The sequence below is a fragment of the Protopterus annectens genome, chromosome 7.part0 (assembly GCF_019279795.1).
Source record: "Protopterus annectens isolate FY-2018-M chromosome 7.part0, PAN1.0, whole genome shotgun sequence".
Lineage (NCBI taxonomy): Eukaryota > Metazoa > Chordata > Ceratodontiformes > Protopteridae > Protopterus > Protopterus annectens.
In genome coordinates, this window is record NC_056739.1 from 1,471,587,568 (window position 1) to 1,471,613,257 (window position 25,690).

At 44.7% G+C, this 25,690-nt stretch overlaps 1 protein-coding gene across 1 annotated transcript in view; it reads left to right on the forward strand.

The window, feature by feature from the left end:
* EDEM1 (ER degradation enhancing alpha-mannosidase like protein 1) overlaps window positions 1-14,878 on the forward strand; it is a 1,151,518-nt gene extending 1,136,640 nt beyond the window's left edge. The window contains exon 13 of the mRNA XM_044078019.1: window positions 12,362-14,878. Within this exon, the coding sequence (XP_043933954.1) occupies window positions 12,362-12,451 (90 nt within the window). The 3' untranslated portion in view covers window positions 12,452-14,878. The remainder of the gene's footprint in view (window positions 1-12,361) is intronic.
* Window positions 14,879-25,690: the final 10,812 nt, after the last annotated feature.

Here is a 25,690-nt window from a genome sequence, read left to right on the forward strand (position 1 = left end):
AGTCGACGATCTCTCCTCGGTTCCGGGGCCGAGAGTCGTACTGACCTTTCGGTGCCGACTCTCCCTCTCGGGGCCTCGGCGCAGATTGGCTCGGCTCCGTCCTTGGGATCGAGGCCCACGGGCCCCGTGTCTGGGATTCTTCCATGTTCTTCAGAAGCGGGGGAGTCCTCGACCCGAGGTTCAGGGGGTTTTGACCTTATGAGGAAGGTTTTGTCTACACAGACAACCACTTCATCGGAGGCGTCTTCTCCCTCCCCTAAGGAGCCGCTCTCTGTTTCTGTTCCCACGACACATCCAAAGCGTAGAGCACCATTGCCTCAGCCACCCCCAGAGGGTGCCCCCTGTTCCTCGGAGGCCTCACCGGAAGCCCTCTCCAATGAGTTTCCGAGGAAAAGACTGTGCAAGAGGAGGCACTTGGATTCCCCGCAGGAATCTCTAACATCTGACACTGACTTGGATGAGGCAGAGGGGTCCCCAAAATCCCCCTCTGAGGATGTCTCATTTGCGGACATCTTGGAGATTTTAAAACAGAGGGGTGATTGGCAGTCCCTAGCCCCCACTGAGGACAAGTCGGTGTTGCTGAAGGCTTTTGGTGCTCAACCTTCTACCTCCTGGGTTACTCCGCCCTTCGATGAATTAATGGATTTAATTGCTCGAAGGGCGTGGGAGACACCGGACACAGTGGAACCGGTCCCTCGAAAACCAAGCAAGTTTATCACCGCTCCCCAGGACAAGACTTATCTCACCAAAGGAGTCCCGGTTGATGCTATGGTGGTGGCTGCAGCCACTAAAAAGGAGATGTCTGAGTCTTCCTCTTCTGTTCATCCTCCTAATAAGGATTCTAGGACTATGGACAGATATGGGAAGCTGTTTTAGTTCAGCGACTTTTTCCATGCGTTCGCTAAACTATTTGACACACTTTACACATCTACAGAGGGATCTCATCAAGGAGCTGAGAGATACCCTCCAGGGTAACACAGATGCTGCTGTTTCAGATAAGGTAACAGCACAGCTTAACACCCTTACCTCCATAGTGAACTCGTCCATGAGGCTCATCTCGTATGTGGCTGAAGGATCGAGTAGAGCCGCAGCTTCAGCAATTGCTCTACGAAGACAATCCTGGATGCTGCTGTGCTCATTTGCGGAAGCCTTCAAGTCTTCCTTCGCCAACGCCCCCTTTGATGGTGCCACTCTTTTTGGGCCCAAAGTGAAAGAGACACTAACTTGGTGTGAGCAAGAAGGAAAGACTCTGTCTGCTGTCGGAGTCCATTTTTCCGCTCCATCTAGACCGTACCCCAAAGGACAACGAGGCGGAAAAATGTGGTTCCGTTAAACTCAGGGATCTTTCCAGGCCACACAGAGTGATTCCCCCCCCCCCAGAGGCAGAGGGGGGGGGGCAGAAATGGAAGACATCGCCCCGGCGGCAGAGGGGGTCCGCAGAACCAAGGCGACAGGGATCCTATCCCTGGTAAGCCTTTCCAGCACTCCTGAACGGGGGCCCGACTGTCCTGCTCTGGAGGCAGTCGGGTCGCTGGCTTTATACCCACAGGCCTGGCTAACTCTCACCTCAGACTCCTGGGTAAAAAGCATTGTAACCAGAGGATACAAAATCCCCTTCATGTCAACTCCACCCCAACAAAGAAGGTTTCCAGATGTGCCACCCCATCTGCGAGGCCCAGCAGCAATAGAAATTTCAAAGCTGCTCAAAAAGAGTCATTCAGCTAATCCCGGACCAAAAGGATCCAGAACTTACTCAAGGTTCTTTTTAGTTCCAAAAAAGACAGGGGACTGGAGACCCATTTTGGATCTCAGCAATCTCAATACCTTCGTGAAGAAGGAAAAGTTCCGGATGGTCACGCTTCAATCGATCCTTCCATTTTTGCAGAAGGATGACTGGATGTGCTCGATAGATCTCAAGGACGCGTACTACCACATCAAGATGGCCAGACCGTCCAGAGATCACCTGCGCTTCCGGCTGGGAGCCAGTCACTTTCAGTTTCGAGCCCTGCCCTTTGGGCTCACCTCAGCCCCCAGGGTATTCACCAAATGCATGGCAGTGGTACCGTCTCACTTGAGATGTCTAGGATTCTGGGTGTTTCCCTATCTGGACGACTGGCTCCTCACTGCCACCACCGAGCGTCACCTCATACAAACCAGAGACTATACAGTCAACCTTTGTTCCCACCTAGGGATTTCCATAAACTTCGAAAAATCTGCCTTACTGCCCTCACAGCATATTTCATTCATCGGAGCAGACCTAGATACGCGCTTAACACTGGTAAAGCTCCCTCCAATAAGGGCTTCATCCCTCAAGGAACAGGTTCTTCTTCTACTGCAAAGCAGGAAAGCCCCAGCCAAACTAGTGTTGAAGGTTTTGGGACTCATGGCAGCGTCCCTGATTGCAGTTCCTATGGGGAGATTGCACATGAGGCTCCTCCAATGGCTGCTGTTCACGCAGTGGTCATTCCAGCAGTTACCCCTAATGCATGAGATTCTGATAACAGATTCTTGCAAGCGAGACCTCTCATGGTGGGTGTACAGTCAGGATCTCACTATGGGTCGTCCATTTGTTCTACCGAATCCGACGGCCACGATAACCACGAACGCTTCCCTGATAGGGTGGGGGGGACTATTTCATGGAAGAACAGTCCAAGGGGAATGGTCCAACATGGAGTACAACCTGCACATAAATGTTCTGGAAATGAGGGCGGTGTTCTTGGCGTTGCAACACTTTCAAACCCTCCTACCTCTAGGAACAGTAGCAGTTCAGACAGACAGCATGTCTGTAGTCTGGTACATAAACAAACAAGGGGGAACCAGATCTTACCCATTATGCAGAGAGGCCATGAGAATTTGGCAATGGGCAGAGTCCACGGGTCGCTTTCTGATAGCAACGCACATCCCGGGGTCATCCAACATCATTGCGGACAGGTTGAGCAGAGCCATCCTGTTACCTCACGAGTGGTCCCTCAAGCTACAGGTGGCGGAAAGAATTTTCCGCAGATGGGGCCAGCCTTGCTGCGATCTGTTTGCCTCCCCGATGAATACCAAATGCAGAAGCTATTTTGCCCTTCTACCCCCTCCAGGGGATGTCCCCAGGGACGCACTGATACACGATTGGCCCCCGGGTCTCCTATATGCATTTCCACCTACCCCCTTGATTCCCAAATTTCTTCAGAAAGCCAGGAACCTGGAAAGGACAATTATACTCATAGCCCCATTCTGGCCTCGACAGATATGGTTCCCCTTTCTTCGAGCCCATCAAACAGAGGAACTGTGGATCCTGGACCCAGTACCAGATCTACTGACACATTTGTCGGGAGTTCCTCACCCGTCTCTTCTATCCCTCAAACTAGCAGGTTGGCTGCTCCACTTCCCCGCCTAGCCAGGTCTGATCTACTTTCTCCGGCAGTTCAACACATTTTGGTTGCCTCTCATAAGGCTTCCACTACAAAACTCTACAGGAGTAAATGGAAACGCTTTGTGTACTGGGCATCTAGCCAACACTTGGACCCCCTGGTAGCTCCTTTACATAAAGTTCTAGAATTTCTATCCATCCTTTTTCACAAAGGAGCCTCTACTTCCACACTAAGAGTACAGTTGGCGGCCATATCCAACTTCCATGTTGGTGAGGACGGTTCTTCTATTATGTCCCACAGGCTTTGTAAGGCTTTTATGAAAGGTTCCTTCCATCTTCGACCGCCCGTCAGAGACCCGTTATTCCCATGGAATTTAAATTTGTTATTGTCGCAACTAATGTTGCTACCCTTCGAACCAGCGTCTTCTTGCCTCCTGAAGGTTTTGTCGTGGAAGACACTTTTTCTTGTAGCGGTTACTTCAGCTCGAAGAGTTTCAGAGCTGCAAGCACCATCAGTCAAACCACCTTACTTAATTTTCCACCCAGATAGAGTTTCCTTATGAACAAACCCGTCTTTCCTTCCTAAGGTATGTTCTGTCATAAATATTAATCAGTCCATTGAACTCCCTACCTTTTTCAAAAACCATACCAGCAAGTTGGAATATATGCTGCACAAGTTAGATGTCCACAGACAGCTAAGATTTTATTTGGACAGGACTAAAGATTACAGAAAAACAGATCAACTTTTTGTCGCGTTTGCAGACAATAAAAAGGGCATGGCAGTTACAAAACGTACACTTTCTAAATGGCTTACTGATTGTATAGCTTTTGTATATTCTAAGTCGAATCAGGCCTTGCCCATCAAACCTAAGGGCCATTCTACTAGATCTGTTTCCACTTCCTTGGCTCATGCAGCTCACCTGCCTTTGGACACGATTTGTGCAGCAGCCACGTGGTCTAAACCACATACTTTTATCGCTCATTATAGAGTTGACAAAGCCTCCAAAGACAGGACATCTTTTGGTTCCACTGTGCTTAGGAACGTTCTTCCATGAGTCACTCGGGGTGACGGAGCTAGGGATGCTACCTGTGTGTAAGAACAAACGGCGAGATTGAACACTCTCACATAAAGAAGTTATGTTCTTACCATAACGTTCCATGTGGAGTGTTCATCTCGCCTTTGTTCTTACATTCCCTCCCTTCCCTCCCTCACGTGTTTGGAAGAACGAGTAGGACTAGAGTCTGGTCCACATGCCTTAACCTCTTCCGGGTATATTGTCTCTTACCTCATGGGGTATATTTCGCTACCCTTTAGTTAATTTGTCAGTGAGATAGTGTCTCTGATTTTTGTGGCTGTGTGTAGCCTTAGCACCTGAGGTTTATGGTTGGTCTGGTTTGCTTGCAAACTAGATCTGAGTAATGGCAGGGAGGATTGTGGGATATAGCCTGGTCTCGAGCTTCTCTAAGATGCAAAGCTTTGCTATGCGGCCGACTCGGAGCCGAGGATCGGCTCCAAACCCGTGTGTAAGAACAAAGGCGAGATGAACACTCCACATGGAATGTTATGGTAAGAACATAACTTCTTTTTTTCTATGTCTGCATTCTTTCAGTGACTTCTAATCTTGCTAAAGGGATCAAGAGCATGGTTTAAATATTGGTCATTTTGGAGATTAAATTATCACAGCGATCTCTTTTATTCATATAGCCACGCACATTTTCATTGATTCCAGCACACCTTACCTTGATTTTTAACATACATGTACAGACATGTTCCAGTTCGGATGTTAAAATATATGTATTCCCATATCCCAAACTGAAAGGTAGGAATCTCAAAAGGTTTCCATGCCGAAACCCAGGAGTGAACCAGGGACCTTTAGATCTTCAGTCTAACGCTCTCCCAAATGAGCTGTTTTGGCTCATAAAAAGGGATTGCTTCTGAAACTTCATCACAGCTTATTTAAATGACTTCAGGATTTTAAACATGTCCTATCTCAATCAATATTTGTTATTCATTAAAATTTATTCTTACTATTACTCAAAACATCTTTTACAGCAACTAGCAGCAAACAATACATGGAAATTATCCATAATGCATGTAGATAAAAAGATATATGTGGCAGATAGAGACAGAGAGAAATGCAGATGGATAAATAGATATTTTGATAGATAGTTTGTCTTTTTTTTCTTTCTCTTTCTCTATGTACATTGCGAGTGCTTGTATAACTGCCTGTTTTGGAGGTACACGAGCTGTTGTAATGAATTCACCATCACACGCAGATCTGGCCACCTTAGAAACAATCTCAATATCTCTTTTCCATTTACAAATCCTCCGATTTGATGGAGAGCTAACACTGTGCCTGCTATACACTGACGTGAGATAGGTTATTCATAGAGAGTTGGCTGTTTAGTTTTTTTCCTGATGATTAACCACTATATACAAGACAAAAAGAACTTGGCATGTTATGAGACAACTTCATTTGGTAGTGAATTAGCAAAAGCTATCAAGGGCAATTTAAACATCCACAAAATATTTATGTGGTTAGAATTTGAACGTCAGTCACATACATAGGTGCTTATTCAAGAAATTGGATGCAGGCCCATTCAAACCTTGGACCTAGGACTCTCTTTATAGATGCACTTTGACACTTCTCACTCTCACTCTCTATTTCACTCCTTCTCTCTCTCTTGGTTTGCATTTCAGTACCTGCAGAATTTCATGTCTCTGTCAAATCAGTCAGAAGTGAGATACAGTAGTGATTTACATTAAAACGCGTGACCACAAGGTTATGATTGTGTGATTCCATCCATTTTGAGCACTGAAAGTTGTAATTCCTTAAAAAAAATTGCAGCAGGTACACACCTTTGCAGCTTATATGTACTAATTCTGACACTGATTTACCTCAGAGTAAGGGGATACTGTGAGATAGACAGTTGCAGTCTTTTTATAAATACAAAGTTAATCTCCAATTTGTAATCACACTTTAGATTGCTGGTCAGAAATCCATTGCATTTCTGTCTGCCCACAAGATGCTCATAAAGAGACACTCGTACCATATAGACCATCCGATGTCAGATCCATGTGATCAACATAATGGGGTGATGTGACTGCTGATGACAAGGATTAATCACTTGGTAAATATGACAGGAGTTGCATGAAGTGCTGTGCATGTTGTCAGATACCGCGCAGATGTGCGGTGGTTTATAGGACCAAAATAGTAGTCTGTCACGGGCTAGTTCTGCACAGCCAATGGTTGCTATGTCGAGGGATGATGTTGGCCATGTACCAGCTGTAACAATTAAACCTACTGACATCACAGTTCTGCAGTGTATACATTCTGCATAGCCACGTATGTGTCCTGCTGAGGAACTGCACAGCTTGTCACCCAAATGTGTCTGGTTGTTGCGCTCCGTCACAATTGCAGATCTTGCAGTGGAGGACTGTTAATAGTTTTTATAGTACTGTTGTGTGGTTCAGATGTAGCAACGTATTGGTGGTTTTCAGCATCTCTTCATTAGTATGCTGCTATTTTTTTGGTGTGTACCACAAGTTTTTACTTCTGCCTCTTATATACTTGGCATTCTGCACTAGTGTTACTGAATCGTGCTTCACATGTCACATGCTTTATATTTGTATGCTTCTTTGAGAAATCATTTGCTTCATCTCTGCTTTCCTCACTTTGTGTAGAAGTGGGTAGCATGTTCCTCATTTTTTGTATTGTTTCTGAATTTTGCACATCACCTGCTTCACTGGCCTTTTATATAAATCACAGAATAGGTTGAACATTCAATGTTTCAGTGGTGTTCCTAAATGTCTAAGTTCAACTGTGGCATGGTTTTAGTTACCAAAATCTCCAGTGCTACCCTCAATGGCAATATTAAATAGTGTCATATATTTCACTACCTAATAGAATTGCACATTTGAGTCTGTTATTGACTTGATTTGAGTAAACATTATATCTGAAGTAGGATATTCATTTGTCTGCAACCTGTGGGTTATGGATCCGCATGGTTTTCCAGCTATGGATCCAAGCCTCACCCATAATGCCCTGCTCTACCCTCATGACCTCAGATCTCGGACTGGATTGGTATCTATAGCTCTCAGCTAAGTGCTAGTTTTATATCTGTTAATTCAGAAAATTTGAAGTTTTTGTACATTTTGTGTGAAAGTTTAGGTTTTTGATAGTTTTATTTAGAGTTTAAGTATTTTTTTCTCCCCCTCGCTGTTGGCTGGTGTGTGTTGGCCTGTGTGTCTGTATTACTTTTAGTTACTTTTAATTAGTAGCTGTATAGATTTGGATGGCTGATCAGCCCAAATCTGTATTTTCTAAATGCGAAAGTGTGGCCAATAATCTCTCCCGCTGATGGCCACACTGGGGTTGAACACCTCACATCTGGATGCTCCATTTGTGCAGGGTTCAACGCCAGACTCGGCTCGCGCTCCTCCTTCCGGAGGGAGTAACGTTGTTTTCGTTATTCCCTCCCCTGCACCCTCCTGCTCCTGGGACTCAACCTCCCGTTTCTGGAGAGGAGGGATGCTAGGAAAAAAGGACGGAGAAGAGCACCAGCGGGGGCCGAGACCTCTGGTCCTGAGGAGGAGGAGAGAGGCACTCCAGGCCTACCTCGGTAGCCTCATCCACATATAGCCTTTCTGATGCTGATCTGGACCGGATGATGAGAAGATTCATCCAGGCCCAGATGCAGAATCCTTTGGTCGAGGTCGGCTCCCCCTTCGGCGATGTAGTGGAGAGGGCCCTGTTGAGACCCCGGCACTTGTTCCCTCTGCACTGGGCCAGGCTTCCACCATCCGGCCCCTGGGACAGCCGAACAAATTGCTGCTTGTGAGGACTCCTCTGACAGCCCCCAGAGGATGTCCGAAGACACGGACTTGGAGGAAGGGAAGGCTGTCACCCCGAGGATGTCTCATTTGGAGACATCATGGAAATGCTCCGTATAGGGGGGTGGTCTGCCCCAAGTCTTCCTCGGACGAGTCCGTGTTCTTGGAGGCATTTGAAGCTCTTGGGTGTACCCTGGTGGACCTTATTACCACCAGGGCGTGGAAGGAACCGGACACCGTGGAGCCAATTCCCAAGAGGCCAGATAAGATCCTTAGCCCACCGTCCGACCGGGCCCATTGGAGTAAGGCCTCCGTAGATGCCATGTTCACCAAGAGGGAACTGGCTCAGGAGAGTCGCCAGTCCACCCGAGCAAGGAGTCTCGGATGATGGACCGCTTGGATGTTTAGTTCAGCAACCTTCTCGGTAAGGGCGCTGAACTACTTTCATTAGGATGCAGCGAGATCTTATTAAAGAATACGCTGCATCCCCAGAGTCCATTCCGGAGGAGGACAGCGTTCCGCACTCCACCCGTATGGCCACTCTTAGGTCAGGTACTAATACTTCTATGCGGCTACACTCCCATGCAACGGAAGGCGGACAGGACTAGTCACTAGACGCCAGGCCTGGCTTTTTCTGAGCCCTTCAAAGCGTCATTTTTGATGGTTCTGCTCTGTTTGGCAAAACCGACGTTGACCCAGAGCGAGAAGGACGGAAGACGCTGTCTGCCGTCTGCACCCCAGAGGCCCTACTCTAGGAACCAAAAGGGTCAGAAGAAGATGTGGTTCCGAAGTCGCAGCAGTCCCAGCCTGCTCCGGACAACCAGTCCTTCCGTGGCAGAGGAGGACAGGGAGGACGCCCTAGAGGCAGAGGGGCTCCCAGAAACTTCGGGTCCAGGGAACCTTTCTCTGAACGGCCCGGCGCAACCCTGAGGTTGCCCGACTGCTCCACTCTGGAGGCAGTCGGGGACGTTGGGCACCTAGCGGCATGGGAGTCCATAACATCGGACCGCTGGGTTCTCCAGATCATATCCAGAGGATATCGCATCCCTTTCCTTCACCTTCCAAAGTTGAAATCCTCCCAGACGCCCCACCCGTCAACGGAGGGGCAGAAATTGGCCATCTGCTAAAGAAAAGAGCCATCCAGCCCGTCCCCAGACCAGATCGGATCAGGGTTCTACTCCAGATTCTTTTAGTGCCAAAGAAGACGGGGAACTAAGACCAATCCTAGACCTCTCTCTTGAATCTGGCAGTCCCCAAAGAAAAATTCGAATGGTCACTCTGCAATCTATTCTCCCCTTCTGGGAGAAAATCACTGGATGTGCTCGATAGACCTCAAGGACGCCAGACTACCACATCCTGATGGACAGGCGCCCAGGAGGTTTCTCCGCTTGGCTGGGAGCCAGTCACTACCAGTTCGGGTCCTTCCCTTTGGTCTCACCACAGCCCCCAGGGTGTTCACCAAAGTATTAGCAGTGGTAGCGGCCCACCTGAGGCTTCAGGGGGTGCAGGTCTTTCCCTACCTGGACGACTGGCTTCTTTCCCAACAAGGCATCTACTCTTATTGAGACTCCTTTCTCCATCTTGCTCCTTTTCTGGGCATCACAATAAATACAAAGAAATCCAACCTGGTGCCCACACATCTCTTAGATTTTATAGGGGCCAGGCTAGACACAAGGAGTTTACGAGCCTTCCTCACTGCGGACAGAGTTCAAAATCTGCAGCTCCAGGTGCAGGCCATTCTCCACTCAAGTTCTGTTAGTTGGTCCTGAGGGCTCTAGGGTCCATGGCATCAGCTATAGCACTTCTTCCTCTTGCCAGGCTCAATATGCATTCTACAGTGGACGCTCTTAGTACAGTGGTCATACCCCCATGCATCATCCCATAGCGATCAGCAAGGCTTGCAAGCGGTCCCTCTTGTGGTGGCTCCACTCGGATCTCCACAGAGGCCGCCCATTTTGTGCTTCTCCCTCGCCACGGTGACCACGGCGGACCGCCCAAGGCACGTGGGTCAGAGACCTTACTGCATATCAATGTTCTAGAGATGAGAGCAGTGCTCTTAGCGTTGCTAGCACTTCAGGACTTTCTTCCCTTGGGAACAATTGCGATTCAATCGGACAACATGTCTGTTGTCTGGTACATCAACAAGCAAGGGAACAAGGTCTTACCCTCTTTGTCGAGAAGCCATGAGAGTTTGGGAATGGGCAATCTCCACCAACCGCTTTCTAATAGCAACGCACATTCGGTCGGTCCAACATCCTAGCGGACAAGCTCAGTCGCACCATTCTGAGTGGTCTCTCAATTGTCAAGTAGCGGAACGCATATTCGCACGGTGGGGAACCCTTCATGCGATCTTTTGCCTCTCCCTCAAACACCAAGTGCGACAGTTTTTCGCTCTGATACCTCCTGAGGTACCCCAAGAGACTCTGGTGCATGCTTGGCCACCCGGTCTTCTGTATGCTTATCCACCCTTACCTCTGATGCTCCAAGTTCTTCAGAAAGCCTCTCGGGTGGGTTGCAGAATGATTCTCATTGCTCGTTTTGGCCTCGACAGATCTGGTTCCCTTCCTAAGGTCTCACTCGGTGAATCCTCCTTGGATTCTAGATCCCATCCCGGATCTGATATCCCATCCATCCTGCATTCCTCCTCCGAATCTGGACAACCTGAAGCTGACCTGCTCCAGTTCCACTCTTGATTAGGACTTTAAGGCAATTTTGGTGGCAGCTCATAAACCATCCACTAGAAAGGTTTCAAGTGGAAACGCTTTGTGGGGGGAGTGGCAAGGCCTGAATCCCTTCACGGTTCCTCTTCCTTTAGTGCTTGACTTTCTAACCACTCTCTTTAACGATGGTGCCAGCAGTTCCACAGTCAAAGTACAACTGGCGGCAATTTCTCATTATCACATTGGCCATGACTCTAATCCTCTTATGTCAGCCAAATTGTGTAAAATTTTCTTAAAGGTACTTTTCTTCTCAGGCCCCTATAAAACAAGCAGTTCCTCCTTGGGACCTCTCTCTGGTCCTACAGGCCTTGACCGCCTCCTTTCGAGCCAGCGGCCACGGTGGATCTCAAATTCTTGTCCTACAAGACAGCCTTTTGGTAGCCATTACATCGCCAAGAGAGTTTCTGAGCTTCAAGCATTATCAGCTAAACCTCCTTACTTGGTATTTCATCCGGACGTGTCTACCTCAGGACCAACCCGTCCTTTCTTCCTAAAGTCGCTTCTGAAGCAAACATCAATCAGTCCATTAACCTTCCTGTTTTCTTCCCTAAGTATGAAAACAAAGGTGAATATAAGCTACATTCATTAGATGTTCACAGGCAACTTAGATTTTATCTGAACAGGACGGCTGGTCATAGGCAATCCGACCAGTTGTTTATTTCCTTTGCAAAATTTAATTTGGGCAAGCCAATTTCTAAAGTTTCTCTGTCCCGCTGGATTTCACAGTGCATCTTATTGGCTTATCAAGCTTCAGGAAGGGAGGGTGTTCATGCCCATTCAACCCGGTCAGTATCTACCTCGGCAGCCTGGATTCCTCTAGATGATATTTGTGCAGCAGCCACGGGCTTCATCTCATACTTTTATTTCCCACTATAAGTTGGATCTTGCATCTAGGGGTAGAGCATCCTTTGAATATCCTTCCATGATGGAGATTCAGGTAGCTGGGGACTCAGACAAATGAATATCCTACTTCAGATTTAGAAGTTATGTACTCACCATAACGCTCCATCTGAGTAGGTGTATTCATTTGTCTGTCAGTTTCCTGCATATTCTATGTTACCCTTTTCAGGGTGTTGTTGCTTTGGCAAACTCGATCTGAGGTCATGAGGGTAGAGCAGGGCATTATGGGTGAGGGGAGGAGCTGAGAGCTTGGATCCATAGCTGGAAAACGATCCGATATCGGATCCATAACCCACAGGTTGCAGACAAATGAATACACCTACTCAGATGGAACGTTATGGTGAGTACATAACTTCTAATTAGTGAACTTGACCAAGTATTTATTTTTGTTGTATAAGTGATGTGTAAGTGTAAAATCAGTCTTCAGGACTTTGTGAAAACAGCAAAACCTTTGCATTTTTTGTAGCTATTTGTATGAGATTATTAGAACTGCAATTTAACAGTTTAAAATTTCAGGCTAATCCTTGAATTTCTGTTTTCTTCCTGCAGTGCAACAGGGTTCCTGACCACCGACGGTTTGCACTACCTTTGAAGAGTATGTACATGAAACAAATTGACCATATGGTAGGGCTAACATAAACACGTTTCTCAAATGCTGACATACTCAGGACCAGGAATAACTCAACTACAGGAAATTTCAAAGTGTAGTCCAAAGTTTTATCAATGCCTTAATGTTTAATATCTGTTGGCAGTTTTACAGTGATTTGAAAACTAGGCTTATGAACACAATTCTGTTTCGTTATTCTTTTGGATGTCACACCTGTTGCCAAAAGTTTAGAGCCTCAGCATTTATTAATGGCAGCATATTGCTGTACAGTGGAAGGCTCGCTTTTTAATCTGAAGTTTCCATGTAAAACTGGCTTGAGGAATTTGTCTAACATCTTTCATTTGCTAATAAATGCCCCAGCTAAGTGCCTAATAATGTCTTCCCATGCCTTGCACCAGTAGCATTTGCTCTGTCTACATGTTTCCACAGAAGCCTTTGACGATGCAGCTCTATGAAGGAGTGGAACAAGCCTAGCTTAGGACAGCCTTCTATTACAGTCATGTCATGACACACTAAGCACATTTCTGAGTATGCATCACCAGTGCCATATTGTTCCATTTATGTTCTGCATTGAAATGGTACATTCATGATGCTTCATTTTGCTCCATGTTTGAAAATGTTTGTCCCATCAAGTTATTTTTTTTCTTCTTTGATATTATCGATGCAACTTTTTTAAGAAAATGAAAAATGTTTTTTACTGGTTGTCCAGAAGCATCCCTCAGCCACATGAAATAAACCTCAAAGTCTGCTTTTGACAGACACCTACTGCTATAAAGTGAACAACACACAAAAAATGAAGTTGTAAGGAAGCAGCGAGAATAAATGTAAATCAGAAAGGCTTCTGTCTTAAGGTTTAACATACCCTGCCTTGAGAATGTGTTTATAACAGTAATTTGCAGGTACCAGCTGCTGTTTTCCAGAGGGAAGAAAATCTGTAAAAGTTTAGTTAAGTGATGGTCTGTAGCAAAAAAAAAAGTAAAGGTATTGATCTTTTATTTTTCCAGAAATGTTTAACTAATTTTTAGATTTATTTCATTGAAAATTTTAAATGTGAAAATGAGCAAAATTCTGTTGGAATTCACTCTCACAATGCGAGTTTCCATGTTCTGTATATCTGCTGAATAATCCCTACTTGAAAACTGACAACTGGGAAATTTAAAATATTGCCACAGCATTGTAGCTTTTGCTGCCAGATATTATGTTATCCCTTTAGGATAACCTGAATTTCTGGTATAAAATTCAGCACTTAATATGCAGAGAACATTTTCTTGAAATGTATGAATATTTTTGGAATGTTTTAAAAGTGGAATGTTGAGTTTCGGTACAGTTGTAGAAATATATTAGAGTGTGCTGATGCCGGATTGCTAGCATTAAGGTGAATAATTGCATCTATTCAAAGAAGATACTGTGGGTTGCACAGGTCATTCATAAATCACTGGCTGAAAACTGTTGTATTGTTCATGCAAACATCTGTAAAGCATTTTCTTAGAACATTTTCTCTTTTCTTTTTTTTATTTTCTTTCTTTCTTTCTCTTACTTTGAAATTGAGAAAACGTGATTGCATTTGACTTATAAAGTTTAATTTATGCATTATTTGACTCCCTGTTGAGGGAGATGATTTTAATTCTATGTAAAATTGATATGGAAAATTGAGTTATTGTTTATGTTGCACTATGTATACATTTAAACAAAATCTGTTGTGGGTAAGGAATGAAAACAAGGATAATATTGCAAAGAATACATTTGCCTAAAATTGATTTTAAAGGGAAAAAAAATCTCCTTAAATAATTTACTTTCTGTTTAACATAGGCTGGAGGCATAAGTAATGTTCAGTGGAGGAACACACGTACTGTTTTGATTTTTGACATTTGTAATGGTAAACTGATTCTCATGTCTGTGCCATTGTAATATAATTTTGATGGATTGAGAAGAATTAACTAGCACACACACACATAGTTATACCAAAATACAAGTTTCTTCAATGGAATTATAACCACAGAAAGCACTTGCTTCCATGTTTTTTTTATACAGCAGAGGTGTCTTATTTATAAAACTCCATGAACTCTTTCAATGATCATTTTCTAACCAGCTGAACTAGATATATAAACACTGTGTATGTTTTTACTTTGCTTGATGTGTACCTTGTTTTCATTAGATCATCTTATCCTATACAGATTTTGTTTTGTTTTTAAGATTTTAAACACAACTGAAAATGGTATTATTTGAAAAGAAATATTGTTTCCTTGCTGAGAATCCCAATATTTACAGTACTGGTTTGTGTTCAGAATTATTGTTGTGTTAAAGTACCTTATTTTATGGTACCAGAAATTCAGTTTCTTCAGCCATCATGGACTTTCTGCACAAACAGTTTCCGTTTTATGTCTGTGGTATTAATTTGTTTGTCTCATGTGTCTCCTGCAGTGATTGAAAATTACTAGTGCAATAAAAAGTTAAGCATATTAGTACAGTGAACTTATGACAGGGCATCTGTGGCGAATGAAGCAAAAAAATGACACAGACAGCACACACAGTGGGGCTTTAGGTTTTTTTTGGTAAGTATTGATGCATTTTGTCCAGTAGTGTCTCAGAGTAGCTATCTTGGTATACTTGCACTGATTAACCAAGTATTACTTAATGTCTGAGTGACACATGCTGGTAAAAACCTCTACCTTTCTGGGTACTTCATTTGTCCTGCTTATGCAGGTGCTGAGCAGCAAGACTGCATGGAAGTTTTCCACAGCATTGCTAACTCCAGTTCTACCCACACACATTATTAATACTGACGATTGTATACAGCATAGACATCATGTCCTTCTCGGTTCCTTTCCATTATTTATTGTGTTTGGAAGGTCATTTACTCTCTCTCAACTTTCTGTGCATAGAATGCACAATGTTTAGCTTTATTTCATTGCTGCCTCTGTGAAGTAACCACTATTTGAAGTGAGGCAACCCTGTCACCATACATTGATAGGGGATTGAACATGGCATTTTCATCTCCCTTTATTTTGTCAGAGTTTTGAGTTAACTGTCAGTCAGCTTTTAGAACATTCTTATTAAAACAGCAAACAATTCATTATCTGCACATAATCCCAAACATTCATTATCCAGAAAAGACAGGGGGAATTGGATTGCAGTTAATACAGAATGCGTGGTTGTGGCAAACAAGTAGTGTGACATTGGTACAGTACCAGATTTTAATATACAGACATGGTAAAACCTATGTATCACTCTGGCACTGATGACGCAATGTTCCAGCTGGGCTTTAGCTGTAATTACAGTAAGTACGTTGGACGGCATCCTTCTTAGGAAGACATGTTTTTGTTCTGATGTTTTACTTTTACTCTTCACAGTTTCCTCCCATGAGCTAAATGTGTATGAAGTACATATATTGATGAATAGAGTGGATTGATTTTCCAGTGTCACTATTAATGCAAGCTAGTAGTGGTGACTTGTTTGCTATTCCTTTGCTGTTGTGTGTGTGTGTGTGTGTGTGTGTGTGTGTGTGTGTGTGTGTGTGTGTGTGTGTGTATATTTTGTGACTGTTGAGTGATGGCAGACTAGATGTTATGTGATCCTATCTCGCCTACATTCTGACTGATGGGTTCGGAGCCGATCCTCTATGCCAAAGAGCAAAGTCTCTTATTGGCTGAGCTTACTATATCCCAGGATGCACCACTACCAGTGCCCCAGATCTCGTTTGTCGCTTTCCTGCGAAGACGTGGTATCGAGCTGGCTGGGCTGAGTAGTTATTTTAACTAACTTTTTCTGTCAGTTTTTTTGCTGTTTTTTGTCTCAAAAGCTGTTTTAACGGCTAACGCTCTCATTGTGTGTGTTTGGATTGTTGAAGGCTTGTTGTGTGATTGGGTTGAGTTTGGTTTCGCCCCTTCATCTAGGGCCTTCCGGTCAGTCAACCCTTCTAAAACCTTACAGGGTTTTCAAAGTTCCCTGTCATTTGCGCTCTAGCTTATAACTGTAAGCCTATATTTAGGTTTGTCAATCAGTAAGTCAGTAATTGTATTTTTTCCTGTCAAAGTTACTGAAATTGTCTACCATAATGTCTCAGACTCCTAGGCCTTCAGGCTTTAAAAAATGTACAAAATGCAGTTTCAAAATGTCTATCACAGACGATCACTCGCTCTGTGTGTATTGTTTGAGTGCAAAACACTTACAGGAGTCATGCAGCGTATGTCACGCTTTTTCCTCAAGGGTCCTCCAGGAGAGGAAAATAAATTGATTCTTAAGTTAATTAAACCTTCCTTTGAAGAAGCCTTGGCATCCTCTCCTTCTCCGGTTAAAAAGGGCGTCGGTTCCGACCAGTCCGCCGGATCCGACCGCCAAGAGACATAGGCAGGCCTCTCCTTCGGCTCCAAGGACTTGAGCCGAGGTCGGAACGTGCCTCGATGCCACCAGTATCGACTCCTCTGGCTTCGGAGCCGATGGCTGGGGCATCGAGGCGAGTCACCTTCGCCGCTCCACTGGTCTCGGAGCCGACAAGGGTCGCCAGACACTTCCTCCTCGGCGCTGAAGTCCACCTCGGCACTGATGGAATCTGGTGTGTATTCCTTCGCGCCGATAGTCATCGAGTCACCTCGAGCCGGTCCCTTGGGGCCGTTGGAGAGGCTCGACCCGTTCTGTTTCCTCTCGGTCTTCGAGGATGTCAGATTCTGATATAGACAGGGTGCTCCAAAGACTGTTCCAGTCCCCAGTCTTCCAAAATTTGTTTCGGTTCCGACCCAGTTGGCTTCACCCCATTGCCATTCCTCCTCCGACTGCTTGAGCAGGTGCTGTTGGAGCCGGTGGAGATCTTAGGGTCGGCTGACTTCTTCGGCTGGACCGGTGATGTTTCGGGACCTATGCTGTGCCGAGCCTCCCTCGGTGCGGACTTCGGGACTTCCGTTCGGCCATCCGACGTCTCGGGACACTCCCAGGATTCTGGGGTCCGGCTTTCAGAGCCATGAGGAGTGCCTTGGCCAAGTCCTCTTCGGTCATCTCTCCCACCTTCCCTGGGCGTGGAGACTGGGTCTTTGGCAGTTCCCTGTCCGTAGTCAATTGGGGTTCCCTCCTCCTGAGGGTTCTTCGAGTTGTCTTCGGAGGAACCCCAAGGAAGAGATCGTGCAAGAGGAAGCACGTGGACTCCCCGAGTCTGTTACATCAGACACTGATCTTGATGATGCAGAGGGTCCCAGTATCGTCCTCGGATGATGTCTCATTTGCAGACATCTTAGAGATCCTCAAACAACGAGGCGGCTGGATATCCAAACCCCTCTGCTGATGAGTCAGTGCTCCTCAAGGCCTTTGGGGCTCAGCCTCCTGGGTGTCTCCGCCAGCTTCTGGATTTAGTTTGTCGAACACCCAGATACTGTGGAACCAGTCCCTTCTCGTCCAAATAAATTTTGTCTGCTCCCCGAGAAGGAGTTCCTCACCAAAGGCGTGGCTGTAGATGCCATGGTGGTGGCATCTGCTACACAACAGGACGTGGCAGAGGCTTCAACGTCCATCCATCCTCCTAATAAGGAGTCTAGGAGTATGGACAGGTACGGAAGCGCACCCTGACTTCAGCGGCCTTTACTTTAAGGACTCTGAATTATTTGGCACATTTTACCAGGCTTCAGAGGGATCTGGTCAAGGAGTTGTCAGATTCCCTCTCGGTACCCTACCTGAGCAGCTAGCCCAGTCGGTTAGCTCTCAGTTGGCTATCCTTATGTCAATTTCTAACTCGTCCATGAGGCTCATTTCCTATGCGGCGTAGAGCGCAGGCACAGGCGTGGCTCACGGAGACAAGCCTGGGTCAGTTCATGGAGGCCTTCAAGTCTTCCTTCGCCGACGCCCTTTGATGGGTCCTCCTTGTTTGGACCCAAGGTTAAAGACACCCTTACCCGCTGTGAGCAAGAGGGAAAAACTTTATCTGCCGAGGTGCCCGTTATTCCACTCCCTTCGGCCTTACCCCAAGGCTAAAGGAGGGGGAAATGTGGTTCCGAAATCTCGTAAGTTTTTCTCCCAACAGCAGGAAGATTCCCTTCCAGAGGCAGAGGACGGGAAATTTTTCAGGGAGACGCCGTCCCAGAGGCGGCAGAGGGCCCGCAATTCTGGAGACCCGAGTCCTTTCGTGGCTCTTCAGCCTCCCACACGTCATGAGGGATTGCCCGGCTGTGCTGCTCGAGCCAGTCGGGTGTCGCTTGCCAAGCACCTAAAAGCCTGGGAGTCAATCACTCAGGACAGATGGGTGCTTGGATCATTGCCGGAGGTTACACCATCCCATTCACATACTCCCCACCGTCCAAAAGAATCCCGGACCCACCACCCAGTCAAAGGGAAATGGCAGCCGCAGAAGCTTTAAAGCTGCTAGAAAAGGAGTCATCCAACCGGTCCCCACAGACCAGATCGGATCAGGAAATTACTCCAGGTTCTTTTAGTGCCAAAAAGACAGGGGACCTGAGACCAATATTGGATCTCAGCAGACTGAACCAATCCGTCACGAAATCCAAATTCAATGGTCACGTTACAATCCATTCTCCCATTGTTGGAGAAGGATGTTTGGATGTGCTCCATAGACCTCAAGGACGCCTATTATCACATACCGATACATCAGGCGTCCAGGAGGTATCTGCGCTTCAGCCTGGGAGTCAGTCATTACCAATTTTGCGCTCTGCCCTTTGGTCTCACCACAGCCCCAGGGTGTTCACCAAGTGTTTGGCAGTAGTGACGGCTCACCTGAGAAGTCTTGGATTCCAAGTGTTTCCCTATCTGGACGACTGGCTCCTGACTGCCGCCACCAGGCATCTACTAATGGACAACCTCAAAGCCACCATCTCCTGGGTATTACCCTGGGATTACATTCAATTGGTCAAAGTCTGTCTTGCTGCCCTCTCAGCATAAAGTTCATAGGAGCAGAGATAGACTCAAGATTGATGCGTCTTTCTTCCTGCCGAAAGGATCCAAACTTTACAGGGCCAAGTTCAAGCTCTGATCTCGAGATCCAAAGCCCCAGCCAGGATGGTTCTACAAGTTTTAGGCTCAATGTCTGCCACGGTTCTTTTAGTTCCTCTGGCAAGATTGCACATGAGGATTCTTCAGTGGCTATTGTCAACTCAATGGTCCTTTCAGGATCTTCCCTCAATCATCACATCATGATTACGGAAATATGCAAAAGGGACCTTCGCTGGTGGCTTCAGACATCCAATTTGAATCAAGGAAACCCTTTGTTCTTCCCTCTCCAGTGGTTACCCTGACGACAGATGCCTCCCAGATAGGGTGGGGGGGGCATTGTCTGGGCAGGCTAGTTCAGGGCTCCTGGCTTCCAGACGAAGCTCTTCTCCACATCAACGTGTTGGAGATGAGGGCTGTACTTCTATCCCTACAGGCCTTACACAAGTTTCTTCCTCAGGGCATCATCGCCATACACACAGACAACATGTCGGTGGTCTGGTATCTGAACAAACAAGGAGGGACCAGATCGCACTCTTTGCAGAGAGGCCATGAGAGTGTGGGAATGGGCTGTAGCTACCAACCGCTTCTTGGTAGCGACCCACATCCCGGAAGGTCAAATATATTGGCAGACAAATTGAGCAGGACAATTCTCTCTCCTCACGAGTGGTCTCTAAACCACACAGTAGCAGCTCAGGTTTTCAGGAGATGGGGGTTTGCAACTCCACTAAACACCAAGTGCCAAAGGTTCTTCTCCTTGATCCCACATCAGGGAGTACCAGCTATGTATGCTCTAGCACAACCTTGGCCAACAGGGCTACTTTATGCCTTTCCTCCAATTCCACTTCTCCCAAAGTTATTCAAAAGCTTCTCAATTGGGGTCCTCAATGATACTGATTGCCCCATACTGGCCTCGTCAGGTATGGTTTCCTTACCTGAAGAAGCATGTGGACGATCCGTGGACTTTAGACCTAATTCCGGACTTGCTAATCCATCAGTCGGGACATCGGCATCAGTCCTTCAATCTTTGAAATTGACAGCTTGGCTCCTCCACTTCCGACTTTAGTCAGAAGGCACACACTAGACCCGGAAGTTGTTCACATTTTATCTTCGCCCACAAACCCACCACTAACAAATTGTACCTCAGTAAGTGGAAGAGGTTTGCTATCTGGGCTCAACTCAAGGGCTTAGACCCTATCACTGCTCCTGTCCCAGAGGTTTTGAAATTCTTAACATCCCTGTTTAATCAAGGATCTTCTGTCTCAACTATTAAAGTCCAACTAGCGGCTATCTCTAAATTCCATGAATCCATGGATCCTCCTTTGATGAGCAGCAGACTATGCAAAACTTTCATTAAAGGTGCGAGCCTATTAAGACCCCAATTTTTCATCCTGCACCTCCGTGGGATCTTGATTTGGTGCTTGGCGCATTAACATCTTCCCCTTCGAACCGGCTGCTACATGTGAGTTAAAATATCTGTCTTGGAAAACTGCCTTCTTAGTTGCGATTACTTCTGCAAGAAGAGTTTCAGAGCTTCAAGCCCTGTCTATTAAGCCACCGTACTTGATTTTCCACAAGGATAGAGTATCACTTAGGCCTAATCCATCCTTTGTCCCAAAGGTCTGTTCTAGTTTCTGTCTCCAACAATCTCTAGAGCTACCAGTTTTCTTCCCAAAATTCTCCAATGAAGCAGAATACACTCTCCATAAATTGGATGTTCACAGGCAATTACGCTTCTATTTAGACAGGACTCAGCAACTTCGTAAGTCAGACCAGTTGTTTGTGTCCTTCTCAGATAATAAATTGGGCCAAACCATCACAAAAGCTACTATCTCCAAATGGATCAGAGATTGCATAACTCAGGCTTATTCTTCTTCGAATAAGCAACTTACAACAACTATCAAAGCTCATTCTACCAGAGCTATGGCTACTTCTATAGCTTTTCATTCCAAGCTCGCTATATCGGAAATTTGTGCTGCGCTACTTGGTCCAATCCGACACTTTCATTTCCCACTACAAATTGGATGTGGCATCTAAAGGACGAGCTTCATTTGGTTCCACGGTACTCAGGAGTGTTTTCCAGTGAGCCACCCAGGATTCAGGTGCTAGGACGCTGTCCCATCAGTCAGAATGGATAGGATCACATAACATCTTTTAGTTATGTACTCACCATAACTTCAGATGTTTGGGCTCCATCTCGCCACCCTCCTTCCCCTGCCTTGGAGATCAGAAGAGATTGAACGGTTTTGAGTTCTACTGTTTTATCTTGTTTCATCTGACGATGTTATATAAGCAGGGCGTGCATGTGTGCATGTATGCGGACAAACTAGATCTGGGGGACTGGTAGTGGTGCATCCTGGGATATAGTAAGCTCAGCCAATAAGAGACTTCGCTCTTTGGCATAAGAGCCGAGGGATCGGCTCCGAACCCATCAGTCAGAATGTAGGCGAGATGGATCCCAAACATCTGAAGTTATGGTGAGTACATAACTAAAAGTTTTGTTTAGTTAAGGTATGTTGGGGTCACCGGCTATACACCAGTGTTCAGTAACACTGATTTCACCATTAGTGACTCACAGGTCTGTTGTCCATTGGTTAGAATAAACAGAAACACAGACTTCAGTGATGAGGAATATTTCCTGCCAAGACTAATCTTTTCCAGGCTTACAAGGTGAGGTCTTTGTAGTAGTTCATCTGAAGAGCTTCATTAAAGCTGTTGTTCTGTGTCCCACAGATTCTTATCTTAAATTCTGCCACTGGCTTCAAATGTGAGGCAGTTCCGCAGAGCCATTTTTTAGTGTGTGTGTTAACATAACTCTTTACATTACCCCCTCAGCCATCATACTACTCTCCATCTGCAGTCTGTTTGTAAAACATGTTTTATACGTTTTCCACTTGGCTTTGAATACACCTTTAATGTACTTGAAAGTTTCTAAAACACGGTGTGTTCATTTCCTTCCTGTTAGACATACGAATCTCTTTTAATCTTTCTCTTCGCTTATTTTCATTACTTTACCCCGCATTTGATGGAGCCTTGCCAGCACCACACTGGAATAATAGCTATTGTGTTTCTTCTGGCAAGGGCTAGCATTGTACATTCCAGGATCCTCATTTTCTGTTTTATATGTCTTACTTGCTTTTAGGTCATTTGTTCTCCTTTTCTGTTTTGTTGCTGGTAAAGGCCTCTTCATTCATTTTCTGCTAGTCTCTTCATTTTTTTTTTCTTTTCTCTTGGATTTTTTGGCAGATTAAATAAAAATTGCTACATTTTTTTATTGATGTTCAGCTTTGCAACATCCCATTTCACTTTTTCTGTTGCCTGTAAGAAGGATATACTTTTTCCTTTAACTCATCTGCAGGTGCTATTTCACATTCTTATCCTAGTAGTTAACCCAGAAGTGCTAATATTTTATCCCAGCCACCATCCTGGAAGACATTATGAGGCTGTCTGGCTTGCTTTATTACATGGAATTGTATACCTTGCTAAAATGTAATTAACCCATAATATGCTGTTTTGACTGTCCATTCAGTCAAATGTGTTATATTTGCTTTTCTTACATAAGCCTCAAAGGTAATAGTTATCAAGTTTGTTAGATGAAAGCAGCCCTTCATTTCTTTGTTTTTGCCATGATTCATATAGGAGCTGTTCAGAAGCCTGGACCTTTCAGTTTAATTTAAAATCTTCAGTTTACTGGGTCACTGGGGTATGGTGGAGTCTGACATGTACTCATTAGATTCTTTTATAAGTTGCACTAGGCATAAGGCTACAGTCATTATCTACTTGGGCGTCAGTATTATAATTCCAGTAGCATGTCATGTACAGCCTGAGGCCTTTGCTGCAGGTGCTACATACACTGGATGGTTTGTCTGCAATACGTGGGTCACTGTATCTTTATTTATCTACACCTTCGCTTATGCAGTTGAACCTAATTTAAGCCGGCTACTCAGCTAACATGCAGGTTTAGTTAGAAACAATACTGGGTCCCTCTCATTGTACTTTTGATGTCTGTCATAGTTAAATATTCTGCCATAAGAATTTCACAGAAGAAATCTAACCAACTCTTGGATAAACTAAATTTTAAAAATGCCCAGTTCATTAAAAGCAAGTTAAACTTGAAAAACAAAGTGCTTAATTTCTGTTTGGAAAGTTGGCAAGGTCAGATTTTCTGCAGTTGATGGTCATAATACTGTCAGGATATGACCTGGACATTCCCTCAGCTGAGTGTTTTGTTATTAGGTCTTACACCTGTTTTACTTTGTTATAATTTATTTCTTTGATCCATACCATTACTACTGGTGACACAAAGGAGCATTTTTGTGTGTATTTAATGTTGACCCAGTCCATGGTCAGCTCAGAAGAGCATACTGTTGTACCTTATCTAAACTGATGATCAGTCAGCACTCTTCTCTATCAGTCAGGAATGCATACAACTTGAATTGCATTTTCTTTTGAAAGGTCACAATATTTGCAGTGCATTAAAACTGCCATTCTCTTCCATGGTATTAACTTATAAGATGCAGTTCACAAGTTTCTAGTTAACCCCCTTAAGAATGTTTTGACCCCCTACCACTACCAGAGATTCATTAACTTGTTCTGCATAGTCCATTCGGGTCTTGCCATTGCAGAATATTCTTGTAGAAGAGTGCAAAGAAGGGAATAAAGTTAACTTACTAAAATGAAGCCCATCAAAGGTTGGGTTTTTTAATTTCCAATTGCACTGACCATTTTGTTCCGATATTCCCTTTACAGTTTTTCATTTCTGTAGATTTATTTTGACTTGCATGAACAATGTGAATCATGACCTGCATTATTCCACTGTTTGACATATGGCACTAAGGTGAAAGACTTCCCTCTTCATCATCACGTCATCCTTTAACTTGTGTTCTCCACTCTCATTGTATCATAATGTACAAAAGAGCACATCTGATGCTAAAATGTGTTCCCAGTCTGATCCTTCTGTAAATGACAAAATGCTAGGAGCACAGTGCATCATCTCAGCAATACTTTTAGCTGTTAAAGCTTGAAAATTCATTCAATTTTCTACCAAGTTCAGTGAGCACTTTGACCCTATGAAGTGTTGAACCCTTGTAGGTATTGTTCCGTCAGTTCTGCTGCCTTAGATTTCCCAGATGTGAATATCCCAGATCTTCTTGTAGTCAAGGGTAAAGCTGACCTACTTTTCAGACTGTATAGTTTCAGGTGGCTGATCACCGTAATTGTTTGGTCCTGTGATCGTTACAATAGGGAAACACGTTTGTAGCCGAGGGTGCATTTCCAAAGATGTATCTGTAGCTTGTTTTAATTGGACAGCAACATTAGAGATTTGTGTATCCCCACTTCATGCTGCACCTAGCATATTAGGACAGGTGCAGCAGTGTAGATGATGCTTCTAGTGCCATGTGGGATTTTTTTGCTGTATTGAGCTTGCTTGGGAACCACATCTGTTGCAGTTAGGAAGGTGGTTGTATACTTGTTTGGAAAGTACCCATTTCCATACAAAAAAAACTAGCAGACTTCTAGCTTTTGAACCTGTGTTATCAGACATTGAGTGGTTCATCTTTTGTTTTCACTGTTTTGGAGGTACATGCTGAGGTACAGAACTACTTGGCCCACATGGTCTACACTTTTTTTTCTGCCTAATTAAATAAACTTTAGATCCTATGTATATGACATCATAGCATATATTCCCCTGCCGATTCACAAGGAATTGTCGTGTGTGTGTACCATGCATTCTTGAAGTCTTTTACTCTTTTTAACTGTTCTGCTGTTTCAAAAAAATCTGCTTGTCATTCTAACCTTTCTGTGAAAGAAGACAGAATGGTCTTGTTAGAGTCTGAGACCCCAGAATTATCTTTCAAGTTAAGGAACATTTTTTTAAGAAAATGTGTGTAATTAGACTTGGGTACTTTCCTGGGCTTGGATACTACTCTACTGTGTTTCCCTTGAAATATGCTATGCAGCATAACTCTAATGAAACAGAAAAAGAGGATGTGTACACTTGCTCTTTGTGCTATTAATTAATTTGTGATTGTGATTTTATGAGGAGCACTGTTCTGGTACTGTTAAAAAAATCTTCTGTGCAGTTTTGTTTCTTGATTAACTTTGATAGTATGCACATCTGACACAGACTGCTTGAAAGTTTTGTTTCAGTGAGTTCATATCTAATCATTTCTCTGATAAAGAAAAGATGTTTGCTGTGCTATTGCCTATGTGACCCAAAAGGTAAGATGAATTGATAAGAGCCATGTTGTCATGAACAAAGTTTATCCAGGCATGTGTCCATCCTTATGTTTTACATGTGGTCATCAGTGCTAGTATCCAGGACAGAATGAGGAAGGAAAAATACC